The sequence below is a fragment of the Corvus hawaiiensis genome, chromosome 3, assembly GCF_020740725.1.
Source record: "Corvus hawaiiensis isolate bCorHaw1 chromosome 3, bCorHaw1.pri.cur, whole genome shotgun sequence".
Taxonomy (NCBI): domain Eukaryota; kingdom Metazoa; phylum Chordata; class Aves; order Passeriformes; family Corvidae; genus Corvus; species Corvus hawaiiensis.
Window position 1 is genome coordinate 58831709 of NC_063215.1, and position 14609 is coordinate 58846317.

The 14609-nt window shown below is 38.5% G+C and overlaps 1 protein-coding gene across 5 annotated transcripts in view; it reads right to left on the reverse strand.

Moving 5' to 3' along the window:
* Window positions 1–4134: 4134 nt before the first annotated feature.
* The window catches only part of AHI1 (Abelson helper integration site 1), a 90091-nt gene continuing 79616 nt past the window's right edge, over window positions 4135–14609 (reverse strand). For 4 of the 5 annotated variants that reach the window (XM_048297687.1, XM_048297684.1, XM_048297686.1 and 1 more), the window contains 2 exons: window positions 8843–8922; window positions 4135–5301 (listed from right to left, as the gene is read on the reverse strand). In XM_048297687.1, the coding sequence (XP_048153644.1) occupies window positions 5064–5301; window positions 8843–8922 (318 nt within the window). In that variant the 3' untranslated portion in view covers window positions 4135–5063. The remainder of the gene's footprint in view (window positions 5302–8842; window positions 8923–14609) is intronic. The other variant, XM_048297688.1, reaches the window with a different exon arrangement.

Sequence of the window (14609 nt, forward strand, 5' to 3'; positions counted from 1 at the left end):
CCTGCATTTTATGTGACTATGGAGTTTTCAAACAGCTATATCATAACAGTCTGTTGCAAGCGTATTGGGTGTTTCAGTTTGCCAGACCTGTCATAATAAATTAATTACAGGATGTTGCAGAAGTGGCTGAGTTCCAGCAGCATCTTGCACAGTTTAATATAGACCTATTTCCCCATTTCGATGTATTTGTGGTTAGATAAATCCTCAGAGAATTTACAGCTGCTACACACTAGTTTATTACACTCCCTGTCTTTGCAGGCAACATAAATGCAACAAAAATTTCAAGTCTGCTCAGAGCATAGATTTTACTGATATTGCTTTACCGGTGTGGAAACACTTTTTCTGCTAAAAGTGGCATCTGCAGTTTCTGCTGATTGTTTACATTTGAGCATTACACTGGACTTGTAAAATTGCTTGTCACAGCCAAACATAATGCAAATTCATTTGGCTTGACAAAGTCCTCACAATCAATCAGGTGGACGAAGTTTTAGATGAAATGCAGAGCTGATATCTTTATCTATGGCTGCAAGATAGAAAATATTTTCCCAATCTTTAAAGTTAGTATACACTAATTGCAGCCATGATGTTGCCTAATCCTTGCTGCTTTTGTTGGAGCTTTGAGTATAGGGGTCCATCTACTCTGAGCAGCTTGCAGAACTGGGACTCCAGATAAACATCTCACTGCTGGTAAACAGACCCTTCTGAAGGGGAGGGCAGCAAGGAAACTGCATACAACAGATGAACAAAAGACAAAACTCTTTCCAAAACCACTGTGAGCAGAACACATCCATGTATAAGAAAGGGATCATATGATATTAAATGTTTAAAAGAGCAGGTCTTGGTGTGAAGTTCCAACCTCTGCTGCAGCTGTTTTGTGCCAGATGAAGAAGCTGGAGAGGACTGAATTGAGGCAGAGGTGCCTATTGCAACAGCCAACAACTATAAAGGTGCCTCCTGAAGACCTGTATCAGAAATCAGGGAATGAAATCTTCATCTATCCCAACAGCTCTGCAAGCCATAGGCTATGTGAAACTTTGTAGGCTGTAGCTCAGAGTCAGAACACAGAGAGCTAAGAGTTACTGGAGAGACACAGAATGTTGTTCATGGGTTCTGAGAGTTCATCCAGAAAGCTTCTGTAAATGGCACAAAACAAATGTTTTAAAAAGTGAAGTGGTTAAATATCTGAATTTCTTAAGTCTAAAAAACATGACTGAAGCAACCAAAGCTTTGCTATAATGCACCTACACACTATCTTCTGTTCCTTCTTCTTAAGTTCCAATTTCTAATTGCCACATTTTTGCAAGACTCCCCTAGGCAGCAGCTTTCTTCTCAAAGTTGCTTATTTCCCTCTCTCAGACCTCCTCTTGTTTCTATTCCCTACACGCAGCAGTTTTGTTCCTAATGCATGTATGCTAAACTCCAAGCAATAAACCCCCTTGAACTAACATAGTATATTTTTACAAGTGCAGGTATACATCCATAAGTTAATTTGTCTGAAATATTCTGTATGGACATTGGACAGAATGCTAAGGGAAAAACCCCAGAGTACCAACCTCTACATGAATCTTCCTGGCCTCCCTCCACTACTCAGAAAATACTTCTATCCCCACCCAATTTCCACATCCATAAAATAGGTTGCACTGCCTACATACTAATTCCATACGTGCTGGAAAAGGATCATTAAAAAACCCCATCACTCTTTGTGTTTACCAAACAAGTGTTTTTGCCTTAGTCTGTTCCCGCCTTAAATGAAGTATTTCCTATTCACCTGAGTAATTAGAGCAGAAGGATGTAGTGAATGAAGTGCCTCATTATCAAGTTTGCATCCACAGTCCCTGCAGAATGGCTACCATGCCGGCTATTTTTCATAGCTGTCTGCTTTTGCTTGTAATGGGCCATTGTTAACCCTAAATGATCCTGACATTCAATTCTCCATCAGACAATTGCGTCCAGCCGGCAGATTTAGTTCACTAGTCAACAGAGACTTTCGGTTGTCATGTTCCTCTGTGTTCTCATTAGCCCTTGTTTGACTGTGATCCATCCCCTACTGCCTTCTGAATTAAGTGATGCTACAAATACACTTATTATGTTTTATGATGTCTGTTCCTCAAATTATTTTAAGGAAAAAAACTAAATGCAATTTGATGGCTATTGGGAAACACAGGAAAAACGTGGCCATCCATTTTCTTCTGCATTGCTGATTTATGCACAGTTCTCGGTATCTCTGCCATATCATAAAAACATAATATCAAGTGTATGGTGTAACCACATACACAAAACCTACAAACACCAGAACAATGAAAGACCCACGACGCTGCTATTGCAAGGCAGCTATAAGTACCTAATATTCACACTTTTTAAAGCAACATTTTATCTGGTTTGTTCCAGTAATGAACTCATGTCACCCTCTAAGGAAGTCTCACAGAGACTGTTGTAACTCTTGCATTTTAATTCACACATCATGGCTCAGGGAGAAATTTTGCAGGACACTCGTAATGCTTCATCTAAAAAAAAAAAAAAAGGAAAATTTTCAGTAGGCAATCTGAATCCTTCTGCAATTCTTGTCTTCCACTGAAATTTAAGTCCTCTATGTACATAGACAATATTCAGCAAATGTATATGATATTCACTGTAAAGTGATTTTAGAAAATATGTAGATTGCATTAACACAGAAACAAGAAGAATTATATGAAGTTTTTAAATTGGAAACCTCTTTTTAAATCCTTATGCTAATCCCAACTGTTTAAAAGTTTTATCCTTTTTTGTAAATTTAAAATCCCACCAGCAATGTCTGAAGAATAAAGACTCTACTAACACCAAAAAGCAGTTCTTCTTAAAATGAATATATCAGTCATATTTCTGAACAAAAGGTAAAATCTGTCTTTGCCATTGTGCCATGCTCATAATTTGTTAAAGAGGTTTTAGGGTGAAGGCTCTAATTTTAATACCGAAGGATCATAGACTTTTAAAAATTTCAGATATTTTTGTTCCTTTTCTGTTAAATGAATGCAGAAAACTAGCACCACAGTGACACTGTGTATAAAGGAATAGAAGTCTCTAACCAACCATGCGGTAGGGAAGAAAAAAATTATAGAAGCAAAACAAAAGCTATTGCAATTACAAAAAAACATTATGAAAAGTTTATTTTCAACTCCTGCATTTTCATGTTTGGCTCTTATCTGATTCCTTCTGCTTAATTGTTATTTGGAACTGTGCCTTGGAAGACACTACTGCTGCCTCTCCTCTCAATTTGGAAAGTGTGGCAAAGCAGCTCTATTCAGCTTCAGAGCAGTGAACATAATTGGAGCCCTAGTTCGCAAGCATGAAAGGAGGTGCTGTGCCTTTGATTAGAACTACCATCTCTCTGTGGTGTTTATCTGAAGTGTTATTTCTGTCTTCAGTGTCGACAATGGCAAATTAACATTTTACAATGCTTTCCAATGAGCTCCCAGATCTTGGCTATTGCTCAGCTCTCCCTGACGTGGAGCCTGATGTCACGTTCTGCCCTTGTTTTAAACGTGACCCAGGACATTTTAAGAAATGCAAGATGTAGAGATTTTTCCTCTTTATAAAATCTCTAAATGCCACATGTCACACAGGATGATGAGCTGAAACACACTGCAGGGACATAAAGGTGGGGAGTCTTGACAGAATCAGGCAGCCCCAGGACTAAGGTAATTTTACACCACCTCTGACTGGGGAAAGACACATTGCTAAGTTTCCAGTACACATATGCAAGCCCCATTCAGGGCAGGGCTCCATGCACATACTCCAGGCAGAGCAAAGTTAGGACTGCTGGCAAGTAACAACTACCAGTGGGCCAAAAAAAGAGTATTTGCTGCTGTGCTTTACTAGAAAGAAAAACGTTTACAGGTTTTTCTGGCTTCAAAACATGTGCAAGGAAGGTATTACAATATACAGCAACTAGTCCTCTGCATCTGGGTGCATTTCACACATCAGTGCCCACCATTGTTATTTTCACTTCTTTTTTTAATGGAATCAAGTGCCCTGTCTACTAAATAAGGGCTTTCTAATTTTATGTTATTTATTGCTTCAGAGGGGGAGGAGAAAGAATTTCCTAGCAGAGTAAAAATAAACTGGACATCATCAGCCAGAAAAAATACCAACACTAACTGATAGAAAGCGTTCTGTTTAATATAAAATATAAATTATTTAACACCATAGATAATTAGTGAATTCAATAGTAAAAGTTCACAAAATAATACTCAAGTAAAAAAATAGATTAATGATGCTTACAAGTGAATAAGGACTACAAGTAAAACGAACAGCACAGTTAGATATGAAATATTTCATTCAGACAAAAGAAAGTACATTTGGCAAGACTGCTGCCACAGCAGCCAGGAACTCTGACAAAACTGCAGTGAATCTTTACTATGTGCAGCACACCTCATTTGAAAAATATAACTGCCTGGAATTTGCAACACTAATATATTTTGATAAGAACAAGTAGTCCTACTGAAGACAGTGTAGTTGCATAGGTAGTTATTCCACAATTCCCTTCAGAGCTGCAAAATGCAGTCCAAACAGATACTAGATGTCAGGAAAATATTTTTTAAAAGCTTATGTTTTCAGGTACACCTTAATGTCAGCACTCCTTTGGTTTTTTACCATTCTGAACACTCTTCTATTTTACTTAAAGCATACTTTAAAATGCTAATTTAATAACTTACGTAGTGGTTGGGCTTGTTTTGCTCTAGACCACACTTTTTCACTTGATTCTCTGCTCCCAATGGATTGATCTACAGCCCACATAAATGCCTAAGTGAAGGTTTAATCAGATATCAAATTAGGAAACAAGGTATTTGACAGTTTCAGTTCTTTTCCAGTCCAGTGAGGAGCTGAACCTCCAAGTTATGTTGATTTCAAGGAACCCAGGGCAAAAGTCATCCAAAACTGGTTTGCACCATTGATAAGTCACAACTGGTACCATTTTGCATATTTAAGTATTTTAATTTCTTTGTTTGTTGTTAGTCCTAGAGGAGAGATCATAATTGCAGCCTTCAACATGTCTAATGAACATCACCCCAGTATTCAGAAATAAATTATGCCTCTGCGTCATGGCATTCGGGCTCAAAGGCAATATTTGTCCTTCCATTTGTGCTTAAGTTTGAGCCTCTTGCTGCCTTTTTCTTCTTCTTCTTCAATTCCACCCCATGGGATGTAGGTTCGTTTTCAACACCATTAGCTGTAACTGATGACAGAGGAGTATCGACACTCATTAAGTTGTGCTGATTTTCTCTCTCATTCCTTTGTATCCTTTTCTTCTTTTCCTTTGTACCTCTAGAGGAAGGTGGATATAAAAAGAGTAAAAGAAACACAAAGTTAGCCCAAATTTAGAGCTTTTTCCACCTACAGCTGATGTGTTAGAGCAATTGTCTGCCTACCCTCTTGAGCACAATGCTGAAACAACTACAAAAACTACTGTTCCACAGCAGAACAAAGACAGAAAAACCATGAAGACAAAATATGAGACCACTCCACTAGTCTACTTTTTATCACAGCATTGCTTTCAAAAGAACTGCTCATGATCTTAAAAATCAGCTCGTCTTGATCAATAGACAACAGATGTAATTAAAAAATACAAATTACCAGTCTCCTCCTCTCATAAAAGCAATTGCACTTGTTTTTTTTTTACTTTCCTAAGCTCAGACACCAAAATACTTACAATTAAGGAGACATTCCTGGTTTATTTATGCAACAAGAGTAAGACAGGCAGTCGAAGTATATAAGATTAGTTTTTCCATTTTAATTTGCCTGAATGAGGACAGTCAGAAATCACTTTAATGTCTATTTATGCTTATCAGCCTTCATACAGTGCCAAAAGGATCAGTCAAGTTCCTGTATCCCAGTTAATGCCTCTAACTGGTCTTGCACATGATGGCAGGGATTATGCAGATGTTACACCACTTCCACCATGAATTCCCACTCTTGGCAGAAGTTGCAACTTTCTATTTAACTATAAATACATAACATTACTTCGACTCTAACCTTTCAAAGGAAGGTACTGTCTTTGTTAAAATTTTGTATTGTGCCTAGTACAAAGGGGTCTTGGTTTATGGCCCGAATTGTTATGTTTAATGCAGCTGAAACACATAAGCAAATGGATGAATCGAGACTGATGAATGTAATGTGTCTTTTCCACAAGTGCTGCACTGTTGATGATACTGTCCTAATGTAATCAGATTTTATAGATGAAAACGTTTACACGTCAGCCTTGCTAATGAACTGATGAATATCTGCCTGTAGTTGGAAGGTGTTTTTAAGCTAAACTGTACACTTATGAATATGCAGATTGCTGCAGCTCTAGTACTGGAACATCCTAAGGAAAAGGTTCTGGAGTCTAAGACCCTCTGTGTTAGGATTCCTAGAACAATTTGAGAAGTACTGCTGCATGACAAAATTGGGATACAAAGTCATAATTATTCAGTGATACAAGTACCAATGTACCAAACCGAGTGTTCAGCTGGGTCTCGTGTAAATTATGCAGAGAGCAGTACCTAGTGCAGCTCAGCAAAACCACACAATGGGAACATGTCTAAGGACATAATGGCTGCACTGACAAGTAGCAGCTAATCATTAATATTCAAAGAGTAAGGTTAATATGCTATTTCCAATATAAAGCTACTCTAATTTTGAGAAGCAGTTTTTATCTTTTTATTATTTGAGCATCAGATGTGATGATGCATCAAAACTTAGATTAAAACCACTTAGCATCTAGAGTCTGCAGAAGACACATTAACTGTTTGGCTAAGATAAAAGTCTACTACCACCTTGTATAAAATTTGTTTTCCTATTGCAAAACCATATTTTCCACCCAGAAATTCTCAAAAAATAGACATTTTATAAGGACTTGCCATTCATGTTCTTTTAGAGCAGGTATTGTGGCCATAGTGAACAATATTGTTCTAATAAGCAAGCCAGCAATCATTCATTTGGCTTAGTGAGTTGTGCAGGTGTTAAAGTTTCACTTCTCCATATCGAAAGTGTCTACTTGGCAACCACATCTCACTTGATTCTTATGAATTATGCAGTAAATAATTTCATATCATATATGTCAATGTGACATGCATATTAAGTGTATTTCCACAGAAACCAGGAAAATAATAGTATTAGGTGGAGCAACTATTTAAGTACAGATTGGATTGGATCTCAAGTCATGTTGATATTGCTGTTAGATGCTGAAATATAAAACTTTTCCAGTTAAGATGGCAATACTTGCATGCATGTAAATTTTTAAGGATATTTCAAGACACATTGACTGCAGTGAGCAAGAAAACTACAATCCAGTCAGAGCCCTGGCAGGTCATGTTTTTTTTAACAGTAAAGTCAGAGTTTTAATGAAAAATAGGTAGCCATGATTCTGAACTGTTTTATTATCTGATCTGTGCTGTATAAATACCTATAAACAGAAATACTGAGAGTTTTTCAAACTAGTGGCATAAGCAGTATCAGAGGATCCTTTTCTCTTCTAGCTCTCAAAATAAGCTAACAGCTTGCAGTCTTTTGTGAAAAAAACCTGGTACATGTGGTCACTGCTTAGAAGTGCCATGACATGGAGCATGCATGAATTCAGACTGGAATCTCCATGATGCTCCTGCTCCCTATAGTTCAGGATGAGGGAGCACATTCTACTGACTCAAGCATGTAGGTGTCTTCTCTCACCTTTTTGAAATGTAACTGAAGTGATTTTGAGGCTCTATGCCTTTGGTGTGACATATTCTCAGGATACCCTTAGTTTCCATTAAAATGAACATTTGTATTTGGTATGACTCAAAATTCTTGAATTTGCTTGTATCATTTGTGATTCCACACTTTAAATCTGGGGTCCCCTATTTTTCAGTGGATGCCCTGGAAAGGTCACTCAAAATAATTGTTTCCTGAAGTTCTACCAATGGAGTTGAGTCATCCCAAATTTTTGATACTGACTTCTAACAGACTGTGTCAACCGTCACAGTAACTGTGCTTTTACAGCATTTCCTTCCTTAATGTCTATGCTATCAGAATAGTTGTGCCCAAAATTCAACACTGAATTCTGTCAATGTGTAGTTGTACAGCCTATTTCTCATTGTACATGAGGGTTAAACTTTCCACTCACAATTTATTTTCAAATCTAGATACAGCTGGACAAACAAAATTCAGATTTAAAGGCAGGTTAAAATTAGGTATGTATCTGCATCTACAGCATAATGCACAGATTATTTATATGAGGAGGGAACCAGTCTGGAAAATGATCAGTGAAATAACTTTGCTTAGGTGACACATACAATGGCAAACATGGAAGTATTTTCAGATATCAATTTTTGAAGCATAAATGGTTGCAATAGCTAAAGATATTGTGGAAGCTCTTGTTCAAAATGCTGAGAGCTTATCTGCTTACAGCTTTCACGCAACGCAGAGATACGATTTTTAAAAAATGCAAGTGTTAACATCAAAAGTGTTGCTGGTATCTTCTTAGAATGTGAAAACCCTTTGGAATTTACGTTAATTAATTATTAGAAGGTGCAAAAATAGTTTGCAGTCTGCAGCAATAAAATCCTAAGATAGCTAAGGGATGCCAGTGAGCAACCACATATCCCAGAGTTTTGATTGTTATGTACATTATAGTCCTTGGTCTTTATGTTCATATACACATGGAGATATGCATGTGTATATGAACTGTTATTTCCTTCGCATTTTGGGTGTGAAGCACTCTCTGACTGATCACCCAAAAGCTAACTTCTTGTTTTGCTTTAAAAAAAAAATAACCCTTCCAACATTTCTCTCAGTTTTCAAACAGCAGGTGGGAAATAACACTGCAATTTTTTAAGCATTTCTTGCTTACTGTGTTGCAGATGAGTCTCTATCTGTGTCATGTCTGGAGATAAATTTTAGGTCCCCTGACTTACTGGTGACTGGTGTCATCTGTAAAAGAAACAAAAAAAGCAGGAAGGTAAAAAGACGACAGACAACAGGGCCAACACATGTGCATAGAAAACCCACCAGCTTCCTGAATAAGGAGAGAATATACCGCGTTTGAAAAAGAATGTCTATCAGCCATAAAATGTTAACTCCTATGTGGTTACAAACAAGGAAACAGTGCCCTGCTATAAAAAAAAGCTACTTGCAAATAAAAGAAAGTTTTCAGGTATGTGTAGAAACAAGAGGTTATGAATCTGCTTGAAGCCAGCTTAAAACACACACTGTCTTAAAAGAATTGTTATTTGTGCTACTACCAGTGAAAAAGCAGAATGCTAAAAAGCCTTCTTATTGCATAGTTTTCACAAGGAAAACCTATCTTCTTTAAGCCTGCAAGTTTAATTCAAAAGCAGTTCAAATCACGCCAGGTGACCTTGTAATTCTGAGCTAGAAAGATTCCCCAAATCTGGAAAAGTAAATTCTCTCATTTCCCAAGTAATTAGTACAACTTGCAAACAAACTCTCTACAAACAAACCTCTTCTAGTTCTAAAACGTCTCATACTTCATGAAAGAATTCCCATAAGGAAATGTGTCCTCCCTGAGTCTTCAGGGACAGGTTATTTTATTAGTTTAATATTATTTTCTACTGACTTAGAATAAACAGGATCAAGCTCCCATTGACTTATTGAATTCATACATTTACACTGCCCACAACAACCATGTTCAAACATTAGTCATTAGAATTAGTCTGCTGTAAAAACACAGATTGCTGGATTAGTTTGGACAAAAGTCAGCCTATTAGAATACAATAATGTAGCATTGACAAGGCTAGGAAGAAAAATCATCTACTTCACACACAAAATCCTTGTTAATACAGTAATAAACTTGAGACTAAGTAAATGGTAAAAGTAAACACAAAAGAAGGAAATATAATACCACTGATATGAAAATACAAGGGAGTGTTGTAAAGGGAATGACTCCAAGTAATTAATACTTCCTTCAGCATTTATAACCTCATGGTTCCTTGCCATACACAATCATGAATTCACTTTGTTTGCAGTCAAAACAAATTCTTTTTCAGAAAATCCTGTGTGAATGAGTCAAATCATTTTTAGCCTCCTTTTTGAGTAAATATTACAGAATCTTCTCACTGTACTAATACTATAATCAAATATGAACCATTCCAAAGAACAATAGAGTAGAATTCCCTAAAGTGCTACTACAGAAGACTGACCTCTTATAAAAAACAGACTAAGATTTTTAATACTTTCAGACACCTAAACACCCAAAATTATCCTTGTTTTACAGTTAGAAGATTAAAGTATCCACTAAATTTAGCTGCTTAACTGAAAGCTCTTATGATCTGTTTTAAAAGCAACTCATCACATAGCCTTTCATATATTAAAGCACAGCTTTTTAGTATGAGTACCAAGGAAAGAAGAGCACACAATTGGAGACACTCAAATAGCTGCGTTCACCTCACATGGCAACTCATGAGAATTCCTAGGTCTGTGAAGACGGACTCCCAACACTCCACAGTACTGTGTGTGACAGATTTCTTACTTTATTCCTACAACCTTTCAAGCATGTAACAAAGGAGGAACTAGATACTAGATCTGTTTGAAGCAGATCTCGCTGCCACTACCTCCTTTTGTCTGTTCCACACACCTTTGTGTCCCTCTTAGCCTACTCCTTGACCTACTTTTCCCATCCTAGTGATGTAAGAAGTAGCAGTACTGAAGAAACGAGGGGAACAGTGGCAGATGCACAGAGGCAGTGCAGGAGCTGGTTAAGCAAGGGGATGCAGCATCAGGAGGAAGAAGTGAAGGCTGGGAAAACAGGCAGGAAGTATTTGGCTAAGGAGGTGTGGGAACACACTGGGAACTCACTAAGGACATGTCAATGTAAGGAGCAATCCAGGCAGGGAAGGCTGGAGTATGGAGGAGCTGTAGAGGCTGTTGATCTAATCTTTTCCATTTCTAAACCTCTCCACCACTTATTATGCTTGAGCAGATCTCCCATGAAGTTCCAAACAGCTCTGCACTATCGTCACTGCTTCTGTATTAAGATGCAGTAAAGCTGGTGTTGGAACAGGCATGGTGAGAGCCATGACTCTCATCCAGATCGCAGAGCTTAAATACTAATATTGTATTACTAGGGCAGTGTTTGCTTTAAAGAAAAACACCCTAATGTTTCAGATACTTATGAATATTTTTCTGATCACAAGACCAAATACTGAACACTGTATAAAAAATGAGCTCCTTTGCAGAGTGCCACTAATGGTGTTCAATTTTGCTGCTATGTTCTAATTCTCCCCGTTTGTGAGATCCAGCCCACCATAAGGAGAAGAGAACATTAGTTCATGTCAACTGTAGAAGCTTGGATTTTCTCAAGTTTCTTTTGCTTTATGATCATAGGAATTGTAATAAAATATGTATTTTTCTTTCCTAAAGGGCTTGCTTGCTTTACAGTTCTTTTATCCTGAAGTTCTCTCTTGCTTGCAACATAAGAAGCAACCTAGGCAATATAAATAAAAGCAAAATACACAAAAAGCATATCAAGTTCCTGATCCCTGCTGTAGAATCCACAGCAGTAAATCAAGCACTAAACCCTTATTGTGCAACTTGTGGGACCAATCAGGTATTTCAGAACACACTTTCTAAAAGAACCTGAAGCAGAGGGCATCTAAAGGAAATACTAGGGACAAAGTCTCATCCTAAGTCTACATCTTTGGAGTGCTTTCCTCTAGGCTGTGCACAGTTGGCCCTAAGACTGATGGTCTGCAGAGGTTCTCTGGCAGACTAAGAAGTAGATGGACAGAATACAGTGGTGTGGGAAATCTATTCAGATGATTCAAGCCATGACAGTAAATGAGTTTGCTCTATAGCCTACAGAGGAACTCTCCCATAGAAGCTGTTTCTACAGAACTTGATCTAATTAAAAATTCATTGGATCACAGATGGCAAGAATGAACATGTCTCTGATGCCTTTTCAGACGCGTCTTTAGGACACTAGACTCAGTATTAGGTTTGTATTTTGTTTTCAATTACGCAGTCCATGGATAAAAGATTCACAGCCATGTATTTAACTCCCCAAAACTATGCCAATGCCTGCTGTCAAAACTGTTCTAACAAGTCAAGTTTGGGGGAAATGTCGTGACACCACACCACACTCATCATTTTCTTTCCTGCTATTCTGCACCCGTCCACACATTTCCCCATTAAATGAACAACTGGCAGAGGCCTTTGCTAGCAGAATTACATGTACTTCTTTTGCCTTGACCTTCCTATTTAAAATGCAATTAACTTACAATTGCTTTTCCCCCTCCCTAGTGTTTTTAAAGAACAAGCCTATCTAAATCAGACTGACCATGTTCTAGCCCTTATATCTAACAGTATTAGCTTAGTTGTGAGAATCTAGCAGCACTGTGGCTCTGTATACAAGAGACACATTGGCATGAATTTCTCTCTTTTGCATAAAAGGGAAAAATCTGTTGGGTGAAAACTGTAGTCATGGCTTAACACTAACAAATACTGCATCTCAGAAATGAAATCCACTATATGAGCTTTTCAGGGATAACAAAAGGAGGAGGAAGAGTGGGGAAAAGACACTTGAGATTGAAACAGTATGTTTTAGAACACCTGTTTCCAGTCCTGCAGCCTTGGGCTCTGGGAATTTATATGGGGTCACAGCTTTGCATCAACATTTGCATAAAAATAGTTCAATTCTCTTCAGAAAGAGGCTATGAGAACCCAAGGAGAAAAATGGGGAAGGGAGAAGTTAGCTTTCTCCTGAGACAATATGTGTCACTCAACAGCATTTTTAGTTCTGCTTGACCAATTCAGTGGCTCAGTCTGATTCCTCTGATCTTTAAACAGACTGGTCACCTACAGAAAATGTCTATGCATGAAATTTCACCTTTACTTTTTTCCCCCAGCAGGTATTAATTTGGTTGTAAACCAGATACCTTCTCTTTCAATGACTCAAATAATACTATAGACACAGGCATAAGTATTTTTGAGACAGAACACGTAGCTACCAGTTTACAAATAAAGTAGCACCACACATGCTTAAAGAGAGAGTAATTCAACTTGCAGGAGCAGTTGACAGGCTGGAGGGAAGGGATGCCATCCAGAGGGACCTTGAGAAGCTTGAGAGCTGGGTCTAAGCAAACCTCATGAAGTTCAACAAAGTGAAGTACAAGGCTCTACAGCTGGGTTGTGGCAATCCTAGACACACCTACAGGCTGGGCAGAGAAGTGGTTAAGAGCAGCCTTGTGGAGAAGGATTTGGGGGTGATGGTTGATGAAAAATTCAACATGAGCCAGGTGGGTGTGCTCACAACCCAGAAAGCCAAACAAATCCTAGTCTGTATCCAGAGGAGTGTGGCCAGCAGGTCATAGGAGGTGATTCTGCACCTCTACTCTGCTCTTGTGAGACCCCACTTGGAGCTGGAGCAAGTCCAGAGAAGGGTCACAAAGTTGATAAGGGAACTGGAGCACCTTGCTTACAAAGACAGGCTAAGAAAGTTCGGGCTGTTCAGCCTGGAGAAGGTTGAACGGAGACCTCATAAAACCTTTTGGTATCTGAAGGGGGCCTACAGGGAAGCTGGAGAGGGACTCTTTGTCTGATTTCAGCCAAGGCAGGCTAAAATTTTGTGCAACAGCTGGGAGGGGCATGGCCAGGATCCAGATGTGATAGGACCTCACATCATTGCCAGGGATAGGGGGAGAAGGACTTTTGGAGAAGGGTGTTCCTTCCAGTCAGAAACTTGGTGGGGGGAAGCCATCTGGCACTAATTTATTGTAGCAGGCTCCACAGTGAGCATTTCTGGATGTGAATCACTCTCTCTTTTGTACACTTTTGTTATTAATATTACTACTGTTACTGTTCATTTTCTTATCTCATTGCTGTTTACAGTAAATTGTTCTTATCAAAACCCACGATCTTCACCTTTTGTGCCTCCAATTCTCAACTTCATCCCAGCACAGTGGAAAGCGGGGGAGGAAGCAGGAGCAAGAGAGGGGTGTGTGGATCGAGAGCCTCGATGGGGGAACTGAATTGGGAAGTACCATTCCTAAACTACAACAGCCTGTAATGATAGGACAAGGAATAATGGGTACAAATTGAGAGAGGGGAAATTTAGGTTAGATATTAGGAGGAAATTTTTCACTGTGAGGGTGGAGAAACACCGGAGCAGGTTGCCCAGGGAAGTTGTGGATGCCCCAACCCTGCCAGTGTTCAAAGCCAGGTAGGATAAAGCCTTGAGCAACCTGGTCTAGTGGGAAGCGTTCCTGCCCATGGCAGAGGGGATTGGGACTAGATGATCTTTTAGGTCCATTCCAACCCCTTCATATTTCATGATTCTAATTCAAACAGTACAAACTGCATTTTAAAGGAAAAACAGAGTACCAAGAAATAGGAAACTAAAGAACTCAAAAGCTGAAATATGTTGATGTTGGGTAAGGATTAAGAAAAATAGCCCATTCCTCATAGATGGTGCCATAGTAACATTTCCTTCAGATGAATGATTTCTTAAAGAGTAATCAAAGTCATTACTACTTCAAAAGTAGGTTTGTAAAGATATATCTATTTTATAATCTATTCAACAATTTATGTGGAAGACTACACAGCAGCTTTGCAGACTGGTTCTAGAAAAGCACAGTTTCTGTCAGCCCAGATGTCAATACCTT